At 44.4% G+C, this 27,851-nt stretch overlaps 1 protein-coding gene across 3 annotated transcripts in view; it reads left to right on the plus strand.

The window, feature by feature from the left end:
- The window catches only part of LSS (lanosterol synthase), a 213,462-nt gene that overhangs the window by 91,169 nt on the left and 94,442 nt on the right, over window positions 1–27,851 (plus strand). For all 3 annotated transcript variants that reach the window (XR_003857491.1, XM_029606733.1, XM_029606732.1), the window contains 3 exons: window positions 576–684; window positions 13,221–13,339; window positions 13,578–13,675. Coding sequence is in view for 2 of the 3 variants with exons in the window: in XM_029606733.1 (XP_029462593.1) it covers window positions 576–684; window positions 13,221–13,339; window positions 13,578–13,675 (326 nt within the window). In the remaining variant the exon portion in view is untranslated. The remainder of the gene's footprint in view (window positions 1–575; window positions 685–13,220; window positions 13,340–13,577; window positions 13,676–27,851) is intronic.

Raw genomic sequence — 27,851 nt, forward strand, 5'->3', positions numbered from 1 at the left:
ACACAATTAAGGTTGAAAACTTGCTTACTTTTAGAATGAAAAAAATGTGCATCACTATAAAGATGTTACTATATGCAAATATATCACATAAATGCCACAGAATATGAGAAACTTTGTTGTAGAATGCTGAGCTCTTGGTCCAGAATCTTCCCTGAGCTGCCACAGGAAACTGGGGGCTGTGGATATGGAAGCCTAGGGGAGATTGTGGAGGCTGGTCACCTCACCACCCAGATTGTAATCTTATGTTGATTTTATAGTTATCCACTTTTCCACCTTATGCTTAACTTTATAAGATTAAATAAATATTTTTTTTAAAAATTCCCCTGTTCTATTCCTTTTAAACACATTCATGATAAACCTCATTCACTTTTGCATTTTTATAGTTTGTGTATCCTGTGTTTTATGTATATGTTGTTCTTTTGCATAATTCCTGCTTGTGTCTGTGTATCCCATATTTTGTTCATGTGCTGCACACTATATTTCTTGCATATTTTGGTGCTTTTCATGCTGAGTGTGTATGACTGCTGTCATGCATTTTGGTCTGTGACGTGTGTAATTATTATTTCTCTGTCCAGGAGCTGTATGTGCAAGACTATTCCACCATTGATTGGGCAGCTCAGAGGAATAATGTTGCTGCCTGCGATATATACACACCACACAGCTGGCTGCTGACACTGGCATATGGTAAGGAGTCATACTGAGGATGAAGAGCCAGGGTAGGACTATGGATACCAACTAGTCTCAGTCCTGAGTTCAGCTGACTCAATGCCTAGAATTCTAGTCCTGCTATTTTATGGAAAACAAGGCTGCAGTCATGCATTCAATGGGGGTAAATCCAGGCCTGGCCCAGCTTTATCAGAAAAACAAGTCAGTGGATTGGATCCAAAATAGGTTGAGAGACAGGCAACAGAGCTTAGTGGTAAATTGATTGCACTCTGAAGAAAGCAAGGTGACAACGCAGTTCCTCAGGGCTGATCCTAGTGCCAGTTGGGTTTCAGTTTTTTTTGTGAGCAAGTTTTGCAGAGAGGTTAGGAAGAACATTTTTTTTTTTTGTCTTTTCATGGAGATGCTAGATCTGCAACATGGAGGACATGCCTGAGGAAATAGATGGCATAGAAGCAGCCTAATAAAACTCGAGGAGTAGTCGACTGGCAGCTAAATTTCAATACTAAAAAATATAGAGAGATGCATTTTGGGGGTAATTTTCAAAAGCAATTATGTGCGTAAAAGGGCTTTTTAAAATTACTCCAGGGGGTTTGAACATGTCAAAGTAACTCGTGGAAGGATTTCCTGGGTACTTTATGTTTATTGCAAATAGGCAATTCCAAGGGGCAGAGTTAAGGCGGGAAATCATGTATGTATGTACTTTCAATTTTCAAAAATATGCACATAAATGTTTGCATGGATTGTTATACTCTCTAGCAGATGTAAATGTGCATACCTATGGTGTCACGGTTGTGAGCCCTTGGTTTTGGTGTGATTGACACCGCCCAGTACATGAACCTCCTAGGCCCCACACTGACAACTGGCAGCCCATGCTGGAACTTCACCTGTACCAGCCCTTTTCCCTGCAGGTTGAGCCTTTGGGTTCCGGGGGCTGGCAGGGCTTAGGCGAGTGTCCCTTAAGGAGCAGTCAGAGAAAGGCCAGGTACGGGCAATCGTCAGGGCAGGAAGCAAACAATCGATACCCGGGTACATGCCAAGGCTCTAGGCAGGCAGCGAGCAGACAATATCCATGTCCAGGCCAAAGGCTAGGGCAAACAGTGAGCAGATTAAGTCAGAATTCAGAGGTCAGAACTAGAGTATCAGGCCAGACAGACAAGACAAACAGAGGCAAGACATTGAGGGACAAGGCAAGGTGAATAGAGCAAGACAATGGAGGCAGGGCAAGGGCATGGACAAGGCAAAACAGTAGGATAACAAGGCAGGCACAGGGACAGCAAGACAAGGCACAGGAAGTAGCAACACATATTGCAAGACAGGAGAATCTGTTGAGGCACCGGGCTGGAGCATGGTTGGTGCTTAAATGTCATCGGAGAGTGCCAACCAGACTTTCCTGCTGTGGGGCTTTTAAAAATGGAGGGGTGCACATGTCTAAGGGGGAGATGCATTGTGACTGGCCCAGCGGCAATAGTAGCTGTGGTCAGTTGCGGGGCCTTCCCATGACTAGCCGAGATGTTACACTATGCTGTGCTAAGATATTTATAGTCCTGCTAATTTTCAAAGCGGATGTATGCCCTATGCCCTATGCTTTTTTTTTTTTTTTTTTTTTTTTAATAATTCTAAATTTTTATTGGGCGACATATAACAAATTCTGGCCTGTATAACCAGCATATGACATTATGCAAAAGTCAAAAGGGAATGATCAGAACTTTAACCCCAATTTACAATAATACATCACTCTCCCCCCTCAACCCACCACTTGCCCCATCCCTCCCCCATTCCCATAGATTACTTCTGAGGTGCTGGATCTGTCATTTTAGTCATCCATTGTACATAGAAATGCCATATTATGCTGAAACTCTGGACTGTATCCCTCTGTATAAGCTGTAAACTTCCCCATATAATATACTCACCCTCTACAGGAGCAAACTGACATCAAAGGAGGAGTGTCCTGCTTCTTCCACCAAAAGCCAATTCACATCGGGCAGCAAGCATTATCTGTCAAATAGTTTTTGCTCAAGAGACCAAGATTGTGAGCTGGGAAATTCAATAAAAATGATTTAGGTTCTTTTTGAATATTGACCCCAAGAATAGTGGAGGCCCAATCCTTCACTCCCTCCCAAAATTTGCACTCCTCAGGGCAGCTCCACCATGTATGAAAAAATGACCCTATTCCCCCACATCTACACTTGTATCATCAATAACAGGATACAATTTGTGCTGTCGTTCAGGAGTAAGGTACCACCTGAAAAACATTTTACACCCATTTTCTATCAAACACATGGAGCTAGAGTATCTACTTGCAAACAATGGTCCCAGATGTCTCATCCATAACCTCCCCCAAATCTTTCTTCCAAGCTAGTATATGCCTAGGCTTTACTTCACCTCTTTATTTAAGCCTTGTGTATATTTTAGAAATGATTCCAGTAAATTTGTCAGCCTTATCACAATAGCTTTGAAACATAATCTTCTCCGTTGCAAAGGTCGATTGACAACCCTTGAACATATAGGAACCAATTCCTCCCACCCAAAGAAAATCTCCTCTTCAAGGCATTAAAAGAAATCACACTTCTGCCTTCACAAATCTGTCCAAACATGTAATGCCAGCCAATAAAGTCCTGGGAATAAGCTCCCAGGGGGAAGCCCTTGTTCTCTGAGGACAATCAGGACATCAGGCCTCACACACAGCCTGTCACGGAACTTTGATCTCAAAGATTCTAGAGTTTTCAACATGCTCTACTGAGCATGTGCAGCTGTAGTCATTTCCCTGCCCCCTAGGCAGAGCCCTTCCCTTCAGTCCATGATATAGGTAATACAAAGAGAAACCAATTCCTAGGGGTGGTGGGAGGGAAATCATGAGGACTGACATCCTGCTGTCCTCGAAGAACACCTATTATAGGTAAGCGACTCTGCTTTATACTGAAAGGGTGACCTATGATGAAAATCACATATACCCACCATGACTGCTTTCCACTTCCTCCAAAGAGAAAATGTAAGATCTATATAAGGTGACTTATGCACCCCAGTCCACCAGTGTCTGTGGGACAGCCAAACAAATGAGGTAAGATTTGGATCCTGTCCTTTCAGAAAATATTCTCTTGTTGCCCAAAAGGTTGCCCATCTCCTTACAAAACTGAATCCCTCTTCCCTTCACCATTGTCTCAGCCACGCATTGAGACTGGAGCTCTGCCTGCCTCTGGGGCCCTGCATATGAAACAGGGAGCATTTCAGAGAACGCTACCCTGGAGGTTCAAGATTTCAGATTTCTATCTAAAAGCCTAAATTTGGCTTCCAGAACCTTCCTCCCACATTTTCCAATGTCATTGGTGCCCACATGTATCACATTCTTGTTCAATGTGAGCCCACTTTTTTCTCATGTGCTCTGTGCCAATCAGCTATATCTCTGATTTGGGAGCTATAGAACATTAGAGAGAACCTGAAACCCCTCTACTTTTTGTTTGATACAAAACAGCCAAACTACCTGAGGTAGCTACTGCCTCAAAATAAAACTGAAAATGTTTCATTGTCACAGATTTAACACTTGTTTTTTAGGAATAAGCGTCTGAAAAAAGTAGCATAAACAGAGAAGAATGTTCATCTTGACAGCCATAATAATCTATACCTGTTGTTGTGACCATGGCCTTCGGATTCTGTTATGAGCGTGGCCTTCGGATGCTGATGTGAGCACGGAGGCACAGTCATTTTTGGAACGGGAGATGTGAGCCCTTGGACCACGACACGACTCAGGGAGGAGCGCCAAGACACACCACAGGAGGTGAGCTGGTGTGAGCATGGGTAACAAGGAGCAGGACAAGGCTGGAACGAAGACAAGGAGACGGAAAGTCTGACCCCTCTATCGGACCTGCATGCCCCAGGATGACCAACAATGCAATGTTGATCAATGAACAGTCCTCCGACCATTCCAAGCCCTTTCGGACCTGCCACTGGGTAACAGAAATAGGCGGCAGGCTGGACAGAGGACGAGGGCAGACGGAGGCCTTGGAACATGGAAGACTCTGGATGCAGACATAGAACTTGGAAGACTCTGGACATAGACAAGGAGCTGGGAAGGTTCAGACATTGGCACTGTCTCTCAGGGCGCCCTACACAGCCCACCAACACAGATCACGCTGTCCCACTGCGCACCCTACACAACCTGAAAGGCTGGTCGTGGACCACGTGGAGAGCAGGACAAGCACAGGAAGGGAACCCAGCCAGATGAGGCTCCAATGACCAGGAACTGGACGGAACGGAACTACCTTTGGGATGGTCATCTGGAGGACACGAGGAGCTGGAAGGTCAAGAGATTTGGAGGAACTCTGAGCGCTTGGAAGACTTAGACGAGGGCTTGGAGGAACTCTGAGCACTAGGAAGACTCAGACGACGACTTGGAACAGGCGACGAAGGAGCGGGACCTTGAAAAATCAGGAACTAGAACATCAAGGCATGTGACATCAGGAAGCAGCGAAGGAGCTCCAACAGAGGCAGAAACCAGGGACAAGAAAACACTGAACACGAAGCCATCTAAACAAAAGAAGACCACGGAGGATATGGACCAGGCCCGGAGCACAGACAACTGTGGAATCCGATCCGAAGGCCCTGGATGAAGGCAGACAGCGCCCATATTAAGGGCTGAAGCAGGAAATGAAGACCAGCTGGATTCCGGTGGGGCCAGGAATACTTCCTGCTACTGGCCCTTTAAATACTCTGAAGAGGCACGCGCCTAAGAAGGCCAGAAGAGGAGCAGGACCTCAGTGGCACCCAGCCACGCAGGAAAGAAACAGGCGTCAGGAGCAGCCTCCAGGCTGCAAGAAGACATCGGAATGGCAGCGGCTTCCCCCGCCGTTCAAAGAGGATCTCGGCGGCAGCACCATGCCACAAGAATGGTACTGCGGTGGCACAGGCCGCAATGAAGATGGTGTCAGGCGCAACAGCAGTGCTGGCAGTCGGGCCGGGGGAGCGGCAGTCTCAGCGGCTCCCTGCCGCGGAAAAGCAGCGCTGCGATCAGTAGAGGTGAGAGGGCTGCTCGCGGAGGGTAGCTGTCTCATTTATTTATTTATCTATTTTCCTCTATAGCTTATCTTATCATAGCTAAGTTGATACAAGTGCTCATGAAAATAGCCAATGTTCATACCTAGATACTTCACCTAGTTTTTGTCCCATTTGAAGTGAAACTGATCTCTTGAAGGAGCTTCCTGTTCTGTTAATAGGGCGAGGTTCAAAATTTCTGATTTAGCTTTGTTCATTTTGAAATCTGACACTTAACCATATTTCCTTAGCTCTACCAGCAGAGCACCTAAATAGCCAACAGGGTCAGATAGCATTTGCATCAGATTGTCTGCAAATAATGAAAGCTTATACTCCTCCACCCCCACTGTTAACCCCTTGATCTCCAGTAGACTACATATCCGTTCCGCTAGTGGTTGTTACACTAGGGCGAAAATAAGAGGGAACCCTGTCTGGTGCCCATACTGATCTGAAAATTATGAGAATATTTCCCATTAACCTTGCTGCATGCTAGAGGGTTACTATATAATTTGTGGATCCACTGAAGAAATTTCACTCCAGTCTGCATCTTTTCCAGAGTTTTAAATAGAAACTGCCAATTAACTCTATCAAAGGCTTTTTCAGCATCCACTGTTAATAACACGAAATGAATAACTTAACCCTCACCCACCAAGTCAAATTTAGGATCTTATGACCATTATCATATGCTAAGTGCCCAGGTACGAAACCTGCCTGGTCCTTTTGCACTAAAATATACACAGAATTCAACCACATTGGTAGTACATTGGCCAATATTTTTAAATCTACAGTATATTTAGTAATGAGATTGATCCTAGCTAGGTTAGAATGCTTGGCCAATTTACCATCCTTGATAAGCAAATTAAACATCACAGTAAACGGTCTAACTAGTGTGCTGCAAACAACTTGTAGAACTTTGCAGAGAATCCATCTAAACCAGGTGATTTACTAACCTTCAAGTCCTTAATAACTTGGAGGCCCTCACTTTCTGTGATTTCTCTAACCACTCCTATCCTTCAGGAGGTAAGGAGAGAAGGGATACACCCTCAAGATAATCACTAATTGCAGTGTCCTGGGACTACAGCTCTTGATAAAATTGGGCAAATTTTGCCCTGCTATTCAAGTTATCAGAAAACTTTTCCCTCATAATCCTTCACCTTAAGCATTTGATTCTGCAGAAATTTATTCTTTAATCTTCTTGCCAATAATTTCCTAGCCTTACTTCCATATTCAAATAATTTTTACTTTACCAAATCCAAATAAAAGTTAACTTGATCTGAATCTAGAGCTTTCAAATTATGTCTTGCTTTTTCTAAGTCTGCTAGTATTTTGGGATTCTCCCTCTCTTATGTTATGTTTCTAATTTGGCAAAAGTTAGAAGTAGCTCTGTGTGAGGTTTTCCTTTCCCTTTTCTTGAAAACAGCCTGAGAAATCAATTTGCCCCTCGCTGCAACTTTCAAACACTCCCAAAGTGTTAGGGTGAGATTTCTCTCGTTTCATTGATTCACAAGTATTCCTGAATTTCCAAAACCAGGAAGTCGCAGAACTTATTGCAAACTCACTCAATCTCCAAAATCTTCTACCCCCATCATTTATTAAGCAAGTAAGATCTAACCACACAGGTCCATGGTCAGACCAAGTCAATTCGTTAATTCCCCACTCTTTAGTTTTGGAAATCTGGGATTTATCTATCAAAAAGTAATCAATTTATGAATATAAATTGTGAGGTTTTGAATAGAAGGCATAATCTCGACAAGAGGAGTTCATTAACCTCCAGATATTTACAAGACTCCAATTGCTGCTAACATTTTTAAGATGGGTCCTATGAAATTTAGATCTCTCTTCTCTCCCAGTGGAATTATCAACAAAAGAATCTTTTATAATGTTAAAATTCCCCACACTACGATTAGATAGCCATCTGTACATCTGATAGCATATCCAAAAAGAATCCTTGACCTGTAATGGGAGCATAGACATTAACCAAAGTGTATATCTCATTCCCATATTCAAATGAAAAATCTGCCTTCCACATCACATCTCACCACTTTCAGGTCCACATTCATATCTTTAGAAAATACAATGCCCATCCTGGAGTATTTATTCTTAGTCATATAGGAAGCAAAACATTTGTGTAGAAAGGAGAGGACTAAAATAGGTAAATGTGAATCAGTTGTATACTCTTTCAGATAATAGGACTAGGGGACACTCCATGAAGTTAGAATGTAGCACATTTAAAACAAATAGGAGAAAATTATTTTTCACTCAGTTTACAATTAAGTTCTGGAATTCATTGCTAGAAGATGTGGTTAGGACAGTTAGTGTAGCTGGGTTTAAGAAAGGTTAGGATAAGTTCCTGGAGGAAAAGTCCATAAACTGCTATATATCAAATTGACTTAGGGAATAGCCACTGCTATGACTGGCATTAGTAGCATGGGATATGTTTTAATGTTTGGGTACTTGCCAGGTGCTTCTGGCATGAATTGGTCACTGCTGAAAGCAGGATGTTAGGCTTGATGAACCCTTGGTCTGACCCAGTATGGCAACTTCTTATGTTCTTAGCATTAATTGCTGCTTAAAAGGAGAATTCAATCCCTTAACATTTAGGGCTACAATTCTAAACCTCCCCATCATGACATTTTAAAAGAATGTGGAAAAAACAGCCATTACAGTCATATGAATGCTCCACTCTGGCAAACCCATAGGGCCAGATTTTAGTAGGTACACCTGATTTTATAACATAGGCGTGCAGCCACGCGCATGTTATAAAATCTGGGATCAGCGTGCGCAAGGGGGTGCACACTTGTGCACCTTGCATGCGCCGAGCCCTAGGGGAGCCCCGATGGCTTTCCCTGTTCCCTCAGGCTGCTCCGAATCGGAGCAGCCTGAGGGAACTTTCCTTTCGCCCCCCCCCCCCCACCCCTACCTAAACCTCCCCCCCCCACCCCCCCCCCCCCCCCCCCCCCCCCTCAGGCCAGTGTGCCGGAGGCCTCGGTCCCGCCCCGGGACATACGCACTTCCCAGGGCTTGCACGTGTCGCCAGGCCTATGCAAAATAGGCTCAGCGCGCGCAGGAGCAGGTTTAAAAGGGTTATGTGTGTATATTACGCGCGAAACCCTTTTAAAATCTGCCCTACAGTGTACCCAGCCACCTGGCGCCCCTTCCTAACTTGACACACTTTGCCTCCTTCAGCAACAGAACTCTATCCATCCATTTCCTCCCCCCCCCCCCCCCCCCCAATTCTCTACCCCCTGTCCAATCCAGGTCTGCCCAACCAAATACCATATCACATTCTCCATGAGGAATGGTGTCATCACACTGAAGCCCACCCTGCCAGATACTGAACAAAAATGTATTGCCACAAGGGTTTAACATACATAAATCCCCAACTTTCTCCAAAGCTGACATCAGTAACATTTGCAGCAGATATAGAAAAAAGTTATTTCACACCGCTTGAGAGATTGCTATATCATCTAAAGCCTTGACTGTTGCCCTCTAATACTTTTTTTCAATCATGATGCTGTATCCCTCAAAGATGCTGAGCTGCTAGTGCCTCCTCAGCCTCAGACCTTTATTGGAGACCCGTTGGTCATCTTTGCTATGAGCACTAGCAGCAGCAGTAACTATGCCCTCCGACAATTTGACCACCAGACCTGCAGCTCGTAGCATTGTTGCTGCTTCTGCTGTAGTCTTGACTCTAGAGGAAACGCCGCTTTTAGTAGATAGCAATCTGAATGGAAAGAGTCACTGGCAAATGATATTTTCCTTCCTTAGAACAGCCTCAATATCCTTTAGTTCCCTCCTTCTAAGGAGTGTGGCTGAGAATAGGTCATTGCAAATCTCCAAGGAGTGGCCCTGCCATTGAATGGTTCCAAGCATGCTAGAAAGAATGAATACTTAGTCTTTCATGGCAAAATTGTGAAAGCAGGTCATTATGTCGTATGGGATGTTTCTCCATGTTTTGTCTAGCAACCGATGAGCTTTTTCGATAATAGTCTCATTCTCCTGTGGCTCCTCTTCTGCATTAGACAAGATTATTTTGAAGATACTTTTCACCATGTATTTGCAGTCTGTGAACTTGGGCCCCTGCAGTACTCCCCTAAATCTGAGATTACACCATTGGGACCTATTCTTCAAGTTCTCAATTTTCTGATTTATCTCAAAATTGTCTTCCTCCAGCTCAGTGATTGATTTGTGACACTGCTTGAGAGAGGCTGTATGGTCTTCTAACCATGTTTCATTTTTCTCTACTCTTAGGCCTATTTCCATCAAGTCTCCCTGTAGCTCAGAAACCATGTCCAACATCTCCTTTTGAATAGTGATCATAGCTGCTTTAAGGTCCCAAAACCATACCTGAAAGTCAGTATGCATTAGAGTGTATATGCTATTCATTTGTGCTGCATCATCAGCCACCCTGCAGCCTGCATTGAATGTTTTGCAGTCAGGCTCTGAAGTGTCCTCCAGAATCCCCTCTGGCACCATGCTGATTTCATAGTAAGAAAATTGTTTTAGGTAAACAGATTTCTTCTTGCTTGACATCTTAAAGATTTGTGCAACACTAATCACTCTTAGAAATGTGAAAATAAGAGATTAGCACAGCAGATGGTGGGGATTTAGATGAGTCGGGCAGGGAGCTCAGAAATCAGGCTGCCATTTGGTGCGATGTCACTGCCTCCATGCCCCATGTTTTTATAAAGTTATCCTTCCTAAATAATCCATGGAAGTGGTACATGATATGTCCACAAAGCAGGAAAGCCATCTTGGGTGATATCTGATTATTTCAAGGTAGTGAAAGCATTTGACAAGGCAGTGGCTAGAGCTGGCAGGATGCTAGGGTGCATAAAGAGAGAGAAAAACAGGAGACAAAGGAAGATAATGCTATTGTACAGGTTACTGGTGAGACCACACTTGGGGTATTGTGTTCAGTCGTGGAGGCTGTAGTTTTGCAAGGATATAGACAATAGTGGTGGTGGTCCAGACAAAGGCTATCAAAATGCTGCCTAGTCTGCATTAGAAATCCTATGAGACGAGATCTGGGGATCTAAATAGGTATACCCTAGAGCAGCGGTTCTCAACCAGTGTGTCACCAAGCACATGCTGGTGTGTTGCCACACTTCCCGGTCCCCCGCTGGCCCAGCTGCTTCCCTTACCCTAGGAAATGGAGCTCTCCCTCCGCCCAGGCTTAGAATGCTGATAGCCTGGATGGAACGCGGCAGGAAAATTGGAGTCAATGGCACCATCATGGGCTCTTCTTCCCGCCCTTGTGGCCCGGAAGAGGAAATGGAGTGCAGCGGCCACGCATGTGGAAGAAGAGACCATGTTGGGTAAAGTGCGTGCAGGGTTGGCCTGAAGAAGATCAGCAGCGTTGGCCCGGAGGAAAACGAGGAGCAACGTCAGACCCCTGTGGCCAATGGGACTCCTTTCTCGAGGCCGCAAGGGCTGGAAGAGGAGGAGGCTTTTGTGCTGCTAGTTTGGTGGGGAGAGAGTGAGTGAATGAGCGAACATATGTGTTTGAGATCGTATGTGTGAGACAGCATGGTGTGTGATTGAGAGCCTGTTTGTATGATTGAGAGTATATACGGTATGTAAGTATGATTGAGAACCTGTATGTGTAAGTGAGAGAGAGCATGTGTATATATAATTAAGAGCCTGTGTATATAAGAGAGAGAGAGCATGTTTTAATTGTTTGATTGAGAGCCCATGTAAGTGTAAGGGAGAGCATGTGTATAATTGTGTGATTGAGAGCCCGTGTCAGAGAGAGAGAGCTTGTGTGTGACTGAGAGAGAGGAGAAAGTTGCAAGCAACCCCCTCCAAATTCACAACAATCTCGGGGTACCTGGAAATCGAATGTTTCCAGGTATGGAGAGCAGAGCATTTTCTTATCCTTATTTTTAATTATTGGGTCTTTGTGTCTGCTATTTTGAAATATTTTATTGGTGTCTAGACATTTTTTATGAGTTTTTAATTTTTGGATATTCCATTCACCAGCTGTTTCGAAATAACCTGTTCTTTATTAGAATGGGTTTTACTGCTATTGATTTTATATTTCTTGCTTTATTTTATGAGGAATGGCGATTTCTCTTTTTCCTTTGTTGCACTGCATCCAGAGACTCTGGCTTGTTGTGGTTTCCAGTTCAGTTTTTATCTGCATGTTTCTGTTTATGCTTTATGGTCTCTTTATTCTTTGTTAGGTGAGGGTCTCCATATGTGATTGAGGTGAGGTATTCTGCTGCATGTAGTAGCCTGGCTTGTTCCATTTTCCTAACAGAAGTATTGGAGTTTTAAGGCCTAGTGTAATATTTTCAGTGTTGCATTTTTTTAGATAAGGTGGTTACTGTTTAAATGCTGGAGGTTGGAGCTGTTCTGGTATGGGAGGTTTATTGTTTATATAATTTATTTTCAGAGAGAGTATTCTTATTTTTCATTTATGTCATTCTTAACAATAAAAGTAATACAGGGCCTTTTTTTTTTTTTTTTTAATTTCTGTCGTAGATTGTAATGAGCAGTGTGTCCTGATCGAAAAAAGGTTGAGAACCACTGCCCTAGAGGAGAAGTGAGAAAGGGGAGATATGATAGACACATTCAAATATTTGAAATGTATTAATGCACAAGAAGCAAACATTTTTCGATGGAAAGGAAGTTCTAGAATAGAGAGTCATGATATATGAGCTTCCAATGGGGTAGACTCAGGACAAATATTGAGAAATATATTTTTCATGGAAAGGGTAATAGACGCATGTAATGCCCTTCCAGAGAGGATACTGGCTGCTAAAACAGGAATGGATTTCAGGAGAGGACAGGATAATCACAGTGAACCTTATTTGAAAAAAGTGAAGAGCAAGCAAAGGTATTAATTAGCAGTTGGCTCTGCATATCTGTCAGACTGCAAATTCATTAACAACTAGTGTTTCCTAGTGAAAAAACAAGTGCTCATGTAACTTGGTCTGTCTGGCAGGCTGTGATGACAGAATTAATTAACAGTGCAGAAATAATTAGCTCTTGTGAAACTACAGGTTCTCATGTAGCCATTTATTTTTCATTCTATGTGCTCCTTGATTTCATTTGGTGATAGTGCTATTCGGATAGGACACAGGTTCCTAGGAGGCTGTATGTTCATTCAAAACACATTCTGGTTTTGGTGACCAATTATTGTGGGACTTGTGGTTAGACTTAGGAAGGGTACTGGATGCAAATCAATAGGGGATTTTGCATGATTAGATACTTAGGACTGTGGAGTTACAAGGGAGGAAGATTAAAAAAAAAACCTGTCTTGGTTAAAGAGTGATATCCTACAAGTGGTTATGTTCTGTGCTGAGAGAATATACTGTACCCTTGGTAGTATGGGCAGGAATAAATGGGCAAACTGGTCAACTGATTTCTGCCATCATATACTATGTTATAGTTGGTAACCCTTAAGGTACAGGGCAGGGGGAGCAGGGAGGCAATTTACAAGTTATCACTGGAGGTGGGGGAGGGCAGTTACTGGGATCGCCATTCACATATATCTTAATGATATTGTATGTGTTTATTTTCAGCAATGCTTAATCTGTATGAGAAGTGTCACAGTGGCAGCCTGCGCCGACGAGCTGTGGATGAGCTGTATGATCATATCAAGGCGGATGACAGGTTCACAAAGTGCATCAGCATTGGCCCAGTAAGGCAGCTCCCTGCAACCATTTCTAGTGAACCTAAACTCAATAGGATATGCAGAGGAATGGGTGAAGACAGAGTAGTGCATGTTGGGGAAGATTCACAGAAGGAATGAGGTCAGGCTGAGCATAGTGCCAGCTGGATGTGGTTTGTAGAAGGATTTGGGGTGAGATAGACCACAAACATTGCATGCTGGGTATATTTAATTGAGAGGTTCAGCATGGTATCTTATTTTGGTGCAGATTTCTAAAACGATTAACATGCTAGTGCGCTGGTATGTGGAAGGACCGGATTCCTTGGCTTTTCAGGAGCATGTGTCCAGAATCCCTGATTACCTCTGGTAAGTTTGAGGGAAGAGAAGGAGTGTTTTTATTGGATATCTAAGGGTCAATATTCAGCTGCTGAGCAGCTTAACTAGTTAGCCGGATAAACTTAACTAGTTTTCTATCTAGAATGTCTCTCAATATGTTGTGTTTGCTATTTAGAAGGTCAATATTCAAAGTACATTCAGCACTATTTAGCTGGATAAGTGTAATTTATGCAACTAAGTAGTGACCGTTGAATATGCACATACGTTCAGCAGCTGCCGCTTAGCCACATAAGTCACTTTTGCAACAGAAAGGTTTACCGCATAACTTGTGGGCATGTAGTGGGCAGATTGGGGAGGAGCGAGTTAGCCGTATGTTATGTGACTACTGATATTTAGTCTTAGCCACATTAAGTTATGCGGCTAAGTTAGACAAGCCATAGAGCAGGTCTAAACTTAGCTGGTTATAATTTCTACAGCTTTATGTGGATATATATATATTAGAGATGTGCAGTCGTTTATCACGAATTAGGCAATTACAACGAAATTGCCTAATTCATAGTGGTTCGGGGGCCCCGAAACCCAAAAAGGATTTTCTCCGAACTTCGGGGAAATTTAGTTTTTCGGGTTTGCATGGGGAGAGGGGCACTTTTTTTTTTTTTTTTTTTTAAATTAAAAACCACCCCAAACCACCCCAAACATTTAGATTAACTATAATACAACCCCCCCCCCCCCCATCCCGATCCCTCCCAAGACTTACGAACATCCCTGGTGGTCCAGCGGGGTCCCGGGTGCCATTTGTTCCTCCGTGCCCATGTGCGCCATTGCCAGCCTTGCTCAAAATGGTGCCGAATAGCCTCTGAACTACTATGTCACAGGGGCTACCAGCGCCATTGGTCAGCCCCTGTCACATGGTAGGAGAACCGACCAATGGCGCCGAAAGCCCCTGTGACATAGTATGGGCAAAGGCTATCGGCGCCATTTTGATTACTGGCAGCCGACAACGAAATCGCTCCCGGACCCCCGCTGACCCCCTCCTGACCCCCCCCCCCCCCCAAGGCTTGCCAATAATCCCTGGGGGTCCAGCGGGGGTCCGGGAGCAATTTCGTTGTCGGCTGCCAGTAATCAAAATGGCGCCGAAAGCCTTTGCACATACTATGTCACAGGGGCTACCGGCGCCATTGGTCAGCTCCTGTCACATGGTAGGAGCACAAGATGGCGCAGATGGCCATGTGACAGGGGCTGACCAATGGCGCCGGTAGCCCCTGTGACATGGTAGTTCAGAGGCTATTCGGCACCATTTTGAGCAAGGCTGGCAATGGCGCACATGGGCATGGAGGAACAAATGGCACCCGGGACCCCGCTGGACCATCAGGGATGTTCGTAAGTCTTGGGGAGGGATCGGGATGGTGGGGGGAGTTTGTATGTATGTACGAAAATGATTTTAAATGCTTGGGGTGGGTTTTTTTTTAAGCTTCGTTTCCCGCTTCGTTTTTTGGCCCGGTTTCGAGTTTCCTCGTTTCGTTTTTCAGAAAAACTAAACGAGAAAACCCGAATTTTACCACGAAGTATCCAAGTCAAAAAAACGACCCGGTAGAAAAAAACGAAGCACATCTCTATATATCCACATATATATATATATATATAGCTTCTTAGCCATGCTGCTCAATTTATCTTGTAACTTAGCTGGATAAGTTATTTCTGGCTAAATTACTTAAACGGCCAACTTTGAATATCAACCTCTAGATGGATAAATTTTCAGTTCCCTGTACGAACCAGGATCAGTCCAGACGGTGGATTATGTCCCCCATCCAGCAGATGGAGTCAGAACAGACTTCGAAGGGTGTTAGCATATAAGCCAGTATCTTTCTGACTCCAGCAGATGAGAGTAGGGGAACCCATTGCTTCCCCAGTGTGTTGAAGGATTAAGTTCTTTCTTTTCTTCTCTTTCCTTTTACTTCTATTGCAGTTTGTATCAAGTTAGTTTAAAAAAAAAAAAAAAGTGTTCAATTATTGGGAGGTGTGGCTTGCAGGCTGACCTGCCTCTCTCTCCTCCCTTCTCCTTATCTGTCCTCTGGAGATAAGTTTGTTAATTTTCTTCTGTTCTGGTCTCATTTTTTAGTTTTTGTTCTTCAGGCAGCGCCTGTTTTCTCTAGTGGGATAGGTGAAAGCTGGTGGTGCCAGCCTCTCCCCATGGTGCCGACGTCTGCCCCGCGGCCCCAAGACGAAATTTTCCCCGGGGCCGCTGCAGCAGGGAGGGGAGATTCCCCTGCTGCCGTTCCAGGGCGCTTGCTGGCAGTGCAGGCTTGTTTTCGGGCCCCCCCCCCCCCGTGGCACTGCTCTGTTCTCTCGGGGCCCCCCCGCGGCCTTTCATCTCCTCCCCCGGCGGCCATCATGCCACAGCCGTCCTGGTGTTTGGCCTGTGGCGAGCCGGGGTCGAGGATTTTGCGCGAGGGCATTTGTGCAAGGTGCCTCCCCGGTGGGGAAGGTACCTCAGAGCCTTTAAGCACATTTTCTTTTTGCTCCTCAGCGCGGCGCGGATGTGCATGCTGAGGAGCAAATCCGCGCACATCCGGCGCGGATCCAAAATGGCCGCCTTCCCAGCCTTTGGCGGGAATGGCGGCCATTTTGGATTCGCAGCACATCGATTCTCCGGTGTCAGAGGAGGAGGGAAGGGATTCTCGCGGTGCCTCTCCCCCGATTTTGTCGCCGGTAAAGTCCCTCCCTAGCCAGGTTCCCTCAGCTGCCCCCGTTTTCGGCCCCCCCTGTGGGTATGCCGATTTTTTTTTGCCGGACTTCATTGTGCTTATGCACAACGCATATTTATTTTATTTACAGTGGCTGGAGGCCCCCAGTGCGACGCCTCCGGGTCCACCCCTCGCAAAAACACCGTGCTTCATGGCTGCACCGCAGGGAAACCCTGACTTAGCGAGTGCGGTACCGGGGCCCCCCAGAGGGGCCTCCAGGGTCCATTTTGCCCCTGGAGGGGCGGGCGCCTCCCTGGACCAGGGGGGTGATCCCCCGGTCCTTCCGGACACTGCTATTTCAGACGCTCAGCTGGATGGGGATGACCCGCGAGCGCTCCGCATCTTCCGGAGGGAGGAACTAGACTACCTGATCCCCCAGATCCTTGAGGAACTGGACCTGGACCCTCCCCCAGATCCATCGGTGCCTGTTGCTCCGGTCGTCTTTTCATCCTCCAAGAAAGGGGATCCAGTCCTGGCCGCCCTGCATCCTCTGTCCCGGGTGTTTCCTACGCATTCCACCTTTTTACAGCTCCTGGGGCTAGGGAATGGGACACCCCTGAATTCTCTTTGAAGGTCAGCAGGGCGATGGAAAAGCTGTATCCTCTCCCGGAGGATTTCCTGGAGTTAAGGTCCCGAAGGTGGATTCGGCGGTGTCGGCAGTCACCAAGAGGACAACTATCCCCGTTACGGATGGCACTGCGCTGCGGGACATCCAGGACCGCAAGTTGGAAATCTTCCTCGAGAGTTTTTGAAGTCTCGTCTCTAGGGATGCGCGCGGCCATGTGTAGCTCTCTCGCGCAGAGGGCAAGTTTTCGCTGGGTTCAGCAACTTCTTACTTCACAAGACCTGCCGCCCGAGGAAGCCACCCAAGCTGATCGTTTGGAGTCCACCATAGCGTACGGGGTGGATGCCTTGTACGACCTGTTCAGAGTACTGGCAAGGTCCATAGTTTCGGTAGTTGCGGCGAGACGTCTCCTGTGGCTCCGCAACTGGGCGGCGGATGCTTCTTCCAAGTCCAGCCTGGGCTCTCTCCTCTTTAAGGGCAAGTTTCTTTTTGGTGAGGATCTAGACCAGATCATCAAGTCCTTGGGGGAGAACGCGGTCCACCGCTTGCCTGAGGATAGACAGCGTCCCTTCCGGTCCTTTACTTCTTCCCAGACACGGGCCAGGGCCCAGCGGCGCTACCGGAGTTACAGGCAGATGGGACCACAGACGCCCTCTTCCAGATCGCAGTCCTGGACCCGGTCCTTTCATGGCCGCAGGCCCGCTCAGGAGGGGTCAGGTCAGGGTAAACCCCCCCCAAACCCACTCAATGATGCCAGGCTCACCCACTCCTCCACCCCCAGGATCAGGGGATGACTCTCGCACTTCTACGATGAGTGGGTTCACATCACCTCAGACCAGTGGGTCCTCGATATTCTAAGGAACGGCTACGCCTTGGAGTTTGTCCGCCGCCCTTCCGAGGGATAGGTTCCTCTTCTCCCCCTGCGGGTTGGACCTCAAGAAACGGGCGGTACAACAGACTCTGGATCAGTTGCAGAATATAGGGGCCATAGCTCACGTCCCCTTCGGCGAGGTGGGCTTGGGCCATTATTCCATCTACTTCGTCGTGCCCAAAAAGGACGGCTCCTATCGCCCAATTCTGGATCTCAAGGTCAACAAGTCTCTCCGGGTCCTCCGGTTCCGCATGGATACACTATGCTCAGTCATCGTGGCAGTGCATCAGGGGGAGTTCCTCACCTCTCTGGACTTGACAGAGGCCTATCTCCACATACCCATTCTCCTGGCTCACCGGCGGTTTCTCCGTTTCAATATCCTGGATCAACACTTCCAGTTCCAGGCTCTCCCTTTCAGGCTGGCGACCGCTCCTTGAACGTTCACGAAGGTCATGGTGGTAGTGGCGGCAGCCCTGAGGAGAGAGAGCATTTTCGTCCATCCCTACTTAGACGACTGGCTGATACGTGCAAAGTCGTTTGCCCAAGGACAGTCGGCGGTCTCCAGGGTGGTTCAACTCCTCCGTTTCCTGGGCTGGGTCGTGAATTTCGCCAAGAGCTCCCTCGTTCCTTCCCAACACTTGAATTTCTTGGGAGCGCAGTTCGATACGCGTTAGGGCAAGGTCTTCTTACGTCCAGACAAGGCCCAGTCCTTATGGGACCAAATACGACATTTTACTGCATTACCAGCACCCAGCTCCTGGGCATCATGGCCTCCACCATCGACCTCGTTCCCTGGGCTTTCGCACACCTCCGGCCTCTTCAGGTGGCTCTATCTCACTGGAAGCCAGTCTCACAGGATTATCAGATTGTGCTCCCTCTCCCACAGGTTGCCAGGAAAGCCTGCAGTGGTGGTTGGACCCGAGGCATCTAGCCCGAGGCATCTCCTTCGAGGTCCCCAACTGGGTGGTGGTCACCACCGATGCCAGTCTCTCCGGATGGGGGGCAGTATGCGAGCGGAGCGCGGTGCAGGGGACGTGGACGAAGACACAAGCGTCGTGGCCGATCAATCGCCTGGAAACCAGAGCAGTGCGCTTAGCGCTCCTATATTTCCTTCCTCTGGTGCGGAATCGGGAGGTAAGGATACTCTCGGACAATGCCACCACTGTAGCGTACATCAACCGCCAAGGAGGCACGAGGAGTCGACACGTATCACTCGAGACAGCGCGTCTGATGGAGTGGGCAGAGATCCATCTAGCGCGCCTCGCGGCTTCACACATCGCGGGGGTAGACAACATTCAGGCGGACTACCTGAGTCTACAACAGCTAGACCCAGGAGAATGGTCTCTCTCCGACGAAGCAATGCAGCTTCTCGTCCATCAGTGGGGGTCGCCTCACTTGGACCTGATGGCAACGTCTCTCAACACAAAGGCCCCCCTGCTTCTTCAGCCACAGAAGAGAGCGCGGCGTGGAAGGGGTAGATGCTCTAGTCCTGCCGTGGCCGCACCACCTTCTTCTCTAAGTCTTCCCTCCCTGGCCGCTGGTGGGCAGGATCCTACGGAGAATAGAGCATCATCAGGGGCCGGTTCTTCTGGTGGTTCCAGAGTGGCCCCGTCGACCCTGGTTTGTGGATCTTCTACAGCTAGCGATCGACTGCCTGCTTCGGCTGGAACATCTTCCTCATCTGCTCCACCAGGGACCGGTATTTTTTGAGCAGGCAGAACGCTTTTGTCTTGCGGCTTGGCTTTTGAGCGGTGCCGCCTCAGGCGCAGAGGATACCCTGAGGCAGTAGTTTCGACTCTGCTGAAGGCTCGGAAGACTTCTACTTCAGTCGCTTATGTGCGAGTCTGGAAGGTTTTTGAGTTGTGGTGCTCCACTCATGGCACTCGTCCCACAAAGGCATCAGTTCCTCATATCCTGCAGTTTCTCCAGGACGGCCTGGATAAGGGGCTTGCCTATAATTCTCTGCGAGTCCAAGTGGCTGCCCTTGGTTCGCTCATACAGTATGGAGATCATCCTTCTCTTCTGCTTCAGCCGGACATCGTCCAGTTCCTCAAGGGGGTGAAGCCCTTGCGGCCTCCGGTGAGGGATCCGTGCCCCTCCTGGAACCTCAACTTGGTGCTTCGAAACCTGTCAGGGCCTCCTTTCGAGCCTCAGCGCAACTCAACTATCAAGGATCTCACCTTCAAGGCAGTCTTTCTCGTGGCCATCTGCTCCGCTCGTCGCATTTCGGAACTTCAAGCGTTATCCTGTAGGGGACCCTATCTCCGATTCACGGACTCGGGGGTCTCCCTCCGCACTGTTCCTTCCTTCTTGCCCAAGGTAGTATCGGCCTTCCACTTGAACCAAACAGTCGAGCTTCCGTCCTTCTCACCCAACGAGCCAAGGTCTCTCCATCTTCTAGATGTCAAGCGCACGTTGCTCCGCTACTTGGAGGTCACTAACGATTTCCGGGTCTCCGATCATTTGTTTGTTCTCTGGTTGGGCCCGAGGAAAGGCTCCCAGGCCTTGAAGATGACTATTGCGAGATGGCTAAAGGACGCCATCTCGTCCTCCTACATAGGAGCGTGGCGGATTCCCCCTCGAGGCGTCATAGCTCATTCTCTTCGTTCACAAGCAGCATCCTGGGCATCCTCTCAGGAGATCTGTCGAGCGGCGACTTGGAAATCGCTGCACACTTTCACGAGGCATTATCGTCTACACCTGGCGTCGCCAGCCTCTGGACACTTTGGCGACCAGGTTCTCCAAGCAGGGCTTTCAGGGGCCCACCCAGAGTAGGGAAGCTTGGGTACATCCCACCATCTGGACTGATCCTGGTACGTACAGGGAAAAGAAAATTATTCCTTACCTGCTAATTTTCGTTCCTGTAGTACCAAGGATCAGTCCAGACGCCCACCTCTTTGGTTCTCTGGGTTCTAGGCTTTCCCTGCTCGGTTTGCTCTTCTGAAGAATGATGTGCCTTTTCGTTCTTCACTTCTATGTCCACAGCTCTTTGCAAGTTGCACTTGTTGCCACTCGTTGGCTTACTTTTTGAATTGTTGGTTAGTGCCTGTTATGGTTAAGTACACTTGATCCATTCTGCTGCTTCAGTGCGTTGTGGTTGAGCTTTGATATACTTTATACTGAGCTGCTGCAGAAGGTGTACTGGCTTATATGCTAACACCCTTCAAAGTCTGTTCTGACTCCATCTGCTGGACGGAGGACATAACCCACTGTCTGGACTGATCCTTGGTACTACAGGAATGAAAATTAGCAGGTAAGGAATAATTTTCTTTTATTCATCTAAGTGGCTTTTCAATATCGATCTCAATGTGATTAGTGTATGTGTGGAAGTCTCTAGCAATAACTGTCAGGAGGCAGAACAAGAACCTCGGTTACTAATTAGATGGTGGGAGCCACCAGATTACCTGGGAGGGGTTTGAGGATATTGGCCAGATTATCCCTTGCTGGCTGGATTAACTGGGAAGGATGTTAAGGAGGGTATGGGTTTTGGAGGAGATGCTCGAATGCTTGCTCAATAAGAGTTATACTACACTGAGGGTGATTTTATACTATGGTTCTCTTATACCAAGTAATTATATCAACAAAAGAGAACTCACAAATTCACAAAATACAATCTCAAATATATAATTTATTAATGAAACATATAAAATAGATCCTATCTAGACAATAATTACTATCTAACACAGTCATTCATCCATACCACAATCATATCACAATTACAACCATACCACACCTATAAAAACATCACGTTCATAATGTAAAAATCCCAACACCAATGTGTAACACTCATTTTTAAAGCACAATATCAAATATCTATTACAGTAACATCTGTTATAATTCTAATAACGTTTCACAATGTATAACAATGGCGATGTGATATATCTCTGTGTATGTTAGAACCTGATATTCTCAGGTTCCAGCATTACACACTATACTTTTCTGAATATTGCAACCAAAAACGGTGACATCGTCCGCTGGACCTGCCTGACAAGGACTCCTTGTTTCGCCCGATTCATCCGGGCTTCATCAGGGATATTTTCGTCACTGTCGTCTCAAATACAACCTATATTAAATACATCCATCAATATAGATAATAACCCACCATTGTTACCTTTAAAACCCCCTTCTCTCCAAAATTTAAATATAGAAAGGATCTACCTTTACAAAGCCTTTTAAATTTTTTAGTGTTTAAGATGTGCAACCTCCGTTGCTGGATTAAAGTGCTTTATACTTCATTCGATTTTCCAAGTATAGGCAAAACGTTTCACAATTCAACATCATTTCGCTAATTCCAGGGACCAACCCTGTAACCAAAACATAGCGAAAAATACAATTTAATCCCAGCTCCAAAATATCTGACTAAGGCGTTTTACCGACTGCATACTCACATTTCCTCCGGAACTGATGACATCACGTATAACGGCATGATGTAAAGCCATGAACCTAAACGTAAGTTTTATAATGCCACTCATTAAATCCTTAACTGAACTTATAATTAAACAATATTCTTGCACCAATCATGTGCTCACAAAAAAGCTTGCCATTCAATTGGACCATTAAGTCCATGGGGCACACTTGTCTGCCAATCAAAGATAAATCTTTGCTCTACCCTTCTCAGAACAGCAGCTAAATCACCTCCCCGCTGCAGCGTTACTCTTTTGATAACAAAAAATCGTAATTCATCAATCTCATGTTTAACATCTAACCAGTGTTTAACCAAAGGAGCATTTATTTTCTCCATTCTAATCCTGCTCTTATGTTCAATAATACGAAATTTTATGGAACGAATCGTTTGTCCTATATAAATTAAAGAGCAAGGACACAGAATTGCATATACCACGCCTGCTGAGTCACAAGTAAACTTATCTGGAAGAATGTATGGCCGTTTTAAATTAGGATGACAAAACTGTTGTATCTGTAAAACATGAGAACAAACTGAGCAACTTCCACACCTCAATTGACCCATCATATTTTCATCACTATCAGGAACATTAATAGGTGTCCTAAGATTGTCCCATAAATTCTTTCGTTTTTTAACAGCAAAAATTGGACTCTCTTCAAAAACTTTTAAAGGGGACAACACCTTCCAATGTTTTTTAATTACATCTCTAATTTTAGAAGACTTAGAGGAGAATGGAATAGAGCAAATAGTTCTGAATGGAGATTCTTTATGTGCTTTAATAAATTATCTCTATTCGAGTACAGTGCTCTTTTATAAGCTTTTCTAATAACTGATTTGGAATATCCTCGAGCCGTAAATTTATCACTCAAAATTAAAGATTGTTGTTTGAAATCTTCTACAGAAGAACAAAGTCGTCTGTATCTCAAAAATTGTCCCGTAGGTATGTTATTCTTTAATTGTCTGGAATGAAAGCTGTCAGAATGCAACAGATTATTTTTATCTGTGGGTTTTCTATATATTGTGGTTGCTAATTTATTTCCCACAATATATACCTTCATATCTAGAAAGGGTAACAATTTTGGATTAATATCGAAAGTAAATTTCAAGTGAGGATTCGCTCCATTGATCTCCTGCCAAAAAATCTTTAACTCATCTATTGTTCCCCTCCAAATCAGAAAAACATCGTCGATGTATCTAGCCCACCACACTACTTTCTCCCACCAAAAAGACATGTAAACCATTTTACTCTCAAAATCAGCGACGTATAAGCAAGCCACCGTAGGTGCAATGGGAGACCCCATGGGGATACCTGATATCTGTAGAAAAAAATGGTGTTTATAAGAAAAATAATTACAAGTTAACACCAGTTCTGTTATATTGATCAAAAATAGTAATTTTCTGTCTGAAAACTCCATGGTAGACAACACTGTCTTTATCATTTCTAATGCTGCATCCTGTGGCACATTTGTATAGAGAGCTGTGATATCTGCTGTTGACAACAAAATATTCTCTGAAAAAGATGGAAGCTGGTCTATATGATTAAGAAAATCTATTGAATCTCTAATGTATGCAGGTATGGATTGCAATTTGGGTTGTAATATTTTGTCCAAGTATTTGGCCAACGGTTCCAAAATTGAACCGATGCCAGACACTATGGGTCTTCCTGGGGGAACCGTAAGGGACTTGTGTATCTTAGGAAGAATAAAAAAATGTGGGATAACTGGATGAGTTACCGTCAAGAAGTTAAATTCCTTCTTTGAAATAAGTTTCCCATCAAAAGCTTCCTGTAAAAGATTATCCACTTTTTCATGTATTTGTGATGTAGGATCATTAGTCAATTCCCTGTAGAACTGTTCATCTCTTAATTGTCTCATAATCTCGGAGTGGTAGTCAGCTTCATCCATGACTACCACCCCGCCTCCCTTATCTGCAGACGTGATGATAATAGAATCATCATCACGTAACATCTTTAAAGCCTGCCATTCCTCTTTAGTAAGATTATACGAGGGAAATTCAATAGATTGCTCTAACATAGAAAGATCGCTCAAAACCAAAGTTTGGAAGGCTTGCAACAAAGCACTGGGGGGTGTCGGGGGTATCCACCATGATGGTTTATACAATTTATTCCCCCCTGTATCAAACTGTGTGTCTCCAAAAAACTCCCTGATTTGTAACCTTCTAAAGAACTTTTGGAGTTCTACCCTAGTCTGAAACGCATCATAAACAGCATAAGGAGCAAATGAAAACCCTTTATTTAATAAAGAGATCATGGGGTCTGTCAAAAATTTGGTGGAAAGATTAAACACAATCGAGTTATTTAATGTCACCTGCGCAGATTGTAATTGGAGGGGGTTTGATGAAATACTTGGGGTCTTGACCCCCTGAAATTTTTGCCTCCCCGAGCCCAGGATCCTAAAAAAGAAGATGTTAAAGGAGCTGTCACAGAAGTGTGATCCCCTTCAAATTGATCTGTCACTGGTGCCTGAAAACCAACCCGTCTATTGTCCTTTTTCTTTTTGTTTACATTCTCACTCCTTTCTTCAGTGGAATCTTCAGATGATGAAGAAAAATCTCCGTGTTTTTTAACTCTACGTTTTCTATTTGCGTTCATCCACGGATAAACGTATCCCACTGTGTAATCCTTCTCGTCTCTAGTAAATTTCTCAATTTTTAATTCTCTGGTCTCTTTTCTATATTCATCCAGTTGTTCTTGGATATTCTTTAACTGACTTTCCATCATACCATTAGTGACATCTTCCTGTAACTTAGATAATTCTGCCTCAATATCTTTATTAAGAATCTCTATTTGCTGTGTTGTAGTCTCCACGATTAACACCATCAAGTCGTGGGAACACTTATTCAAGATGGCGTTCCATCTATGAATAAATTGTTCATTGTCTGAAAATAGAGAAGGTTCCTTGTTTAACCTCAGACCACGTGGTATGCGTTTAATATGGCAGTATTCCGCCAACGTTGCCGCATGTAACTCCATTCTAATGGCTTTACGCTTATTGTTAATGTAGCTATCCCAGCTACTTTTTGATGGAGTATGTGTTCCGGAATCAAATAAATGAAAACTCGCCAGTATTTCTGATGCCGCCTGTTCTGAATATGCATACATATCATCCATGATCCCTCAAATCCTGGAAACCGTAAGGTATACTACACTGAGGGTGATTTTATACTATGGTTCTCTTATACCAAGTAATTATATCAACAAAAGAGAACTCACAAATTCACAAAATACAATCTCAAATATATAATTTATTAATGAAACATATAAAATAGATCCTATCTAGACAATAATTACTATCTAACACAGTCATTCATCCATACCACAATCATATCACAATTACAACCATACCACACCTATAAAAACATCACGTTCATAATGTAAAAATCCCAACACCAATGTGTAACACTCATTTTTAAAGCACAATATCAAATATCTATTACAGTAACATCTGTTATAATTCTAATGACGTTTCACAATGTATAACAATGGCGATGTGATATATCTCTGTGTATGTTAGAACCTGATATTCTCAGGTTCCAGCATTACACACTATACTTTTCTGAATATTGCAACCAAAAACGGTGACATCGTCCGCTGGACCTGCCCGACAAGGACTCCTTGTTTCGCCCGATTCATCTGGGTTTCATCAGGGATATTTTCGTCACTGTCGTCTCAAATACAACCTATATTAAATACATCCATCAATATAGATAATAACCCACCATTGTTACCTTTAAAACCCCCTTCTCTCCAAAATTTAAATATAGAAAGGATCTACCTTTACAAAGCCTTTTAAATTTTTTAGCGTTTAAGATGTGCAACCTCCGTTGCTGGATTAAAGTGCTTTCTAGATATGAAGGTATATATTGTGGGAAATAAATTAGCAACCACAATATTTAGAAAACCCACAGATAAAAATAATCTGTTGCATTCTGACAGCTTTCATTCCAGACAATTAAAGAATAACATACCTACGGGACAATTTTTGAGATACAGACGACTTTGTTCTTCTGTAGAAGATTTCAAACAACAATCTTTAATTTTGAGTGATAAATTTACGGCTCGAGGATATTCCAAATCAGTTATTAGAAAAGCTTATAAAAGAGCACTGTACTCGAATAGAGATAATTTATTAATTAAAGCACATAAAGAATCTCCATTCAGAACTATTTGCTCTATTCCATTCTCCTCTAAGTCTTCTAAAATTAGAGATGTAATTAAAAAACATTGGAAGGTGTTGTCCCCTTTAAAAGTTTTTGAAGAGAGTCCAATTTTTGCTGTTAAAAAACGAAAGAATTTATGGGACAATCTTAGGACACCTATTAATGTTCCTGATAGTGATGAAAATATGATGGGTCAATTGAGGTGTGGAAGTTGCTCAGTTTGTTCTCATGTTTTACAGATACAACAGTTTTGTCATCCTAATTTAAAACGGCCATACATTCTTCCAGATAAGTTTACTTGTGACTCAGCAGGCGTGGTATATGCAATTCTGTGTCCTTGCTCTTTAATTTATATAGGACAAACGATTCGTTCCATAAAATTTCGTATTATTGAACATAAGAGCAGGATTAGAATGGAGAAAATAAATGCTCCTTTTGTTAAACACTGGTTAGATGTTAAACATGAGATTGATGAATTACGATTTTTTGTTATCAAAAGAGTAACGCTGCAGCGGGGAGGTGATTTAGCTGCTGTTCTGAGAAGGGTAGAGCAAAGATTTATCTTTGATTGGCAGACAAGTGTGCCCCATGGACTTAATGGTCCAATTGAATGGCAAGCTTTTTTGTGAGCACATGATTGGTGCAAGAATATTGTTTAATTATAAGTTCAGTTAAGGATTTAATGAGTGGCATTATAAAACTTACGTTTAGGTTCATGGCTTTACATCATGCCGTTATACGTGATGTCATCAGTTCCGGAGGAAATGTGAGTATGCAGTCGGTAAAACGCCTTAGTCAGATATTTTGGAGTTGGGATTAAATTGTATTTTTCGCTATGTTTTGGTTACAGGGTTGGTCCCTGGAATTAGCGAAATGATGTTGAATTGTGAAACGTTTTGCCTATACTTGGAAAATCGAATGAAGTATAAAGCACTTTAATCCAGCAACGGAGGTTGCACATCTTAAACGCTAAAAAATTTAAAAGGCTTTGTAAAGGTAGATCCTTTCTATATTTAAATTTTGGAGAGAAGGGGGTTTTAAAGGTATCAATGGTGGGTTATTATCTATATTGATGGATGTATTTAATATAGGTTGTATTTGAGACGACAGTGACGAAAATATCCCTGATGAAGCCCGGATGAATCGGGCGAAACAAGGAGTCCTTGTCGGGCAGGTCCAGCGGACGATGTCACCGTTTTTGGTTGCAATATTCAGAAAAGTATAGTGTGTAATGCTGGAACCTGAGAATATCAGGTTCTAACATACACAGAGATATATCACATCGCCATTGTTATACATTGTGAAACGTTATTAGAATTATAACAGATGTTACTGTAATAGATATTTGATATTGTGCTTTAAAAATGAGTGTTACACATTGGTGTTGGGATTTTTACATTATGAACGTGATGTTTTTATAGGTGTGGTATGGTTGTAATTGTGAT

The sequence above is a fragment of the Rhinatrema bivittatum genome, chromosome 6, assembly GCF_901001135.1.
Source record: "Rhinatrema bivittatum chromosome 6, aRhiBiv1.1, whole genome shotgun sequence".
Taxonomy (NCBI): domain Eukaryota; kingdom Metazoa; phylum Chordata; class Amphibia; order Gymnophiona; family Rhinatrematidae; genus Rhinatrema; species Rhinatrema bivittatum.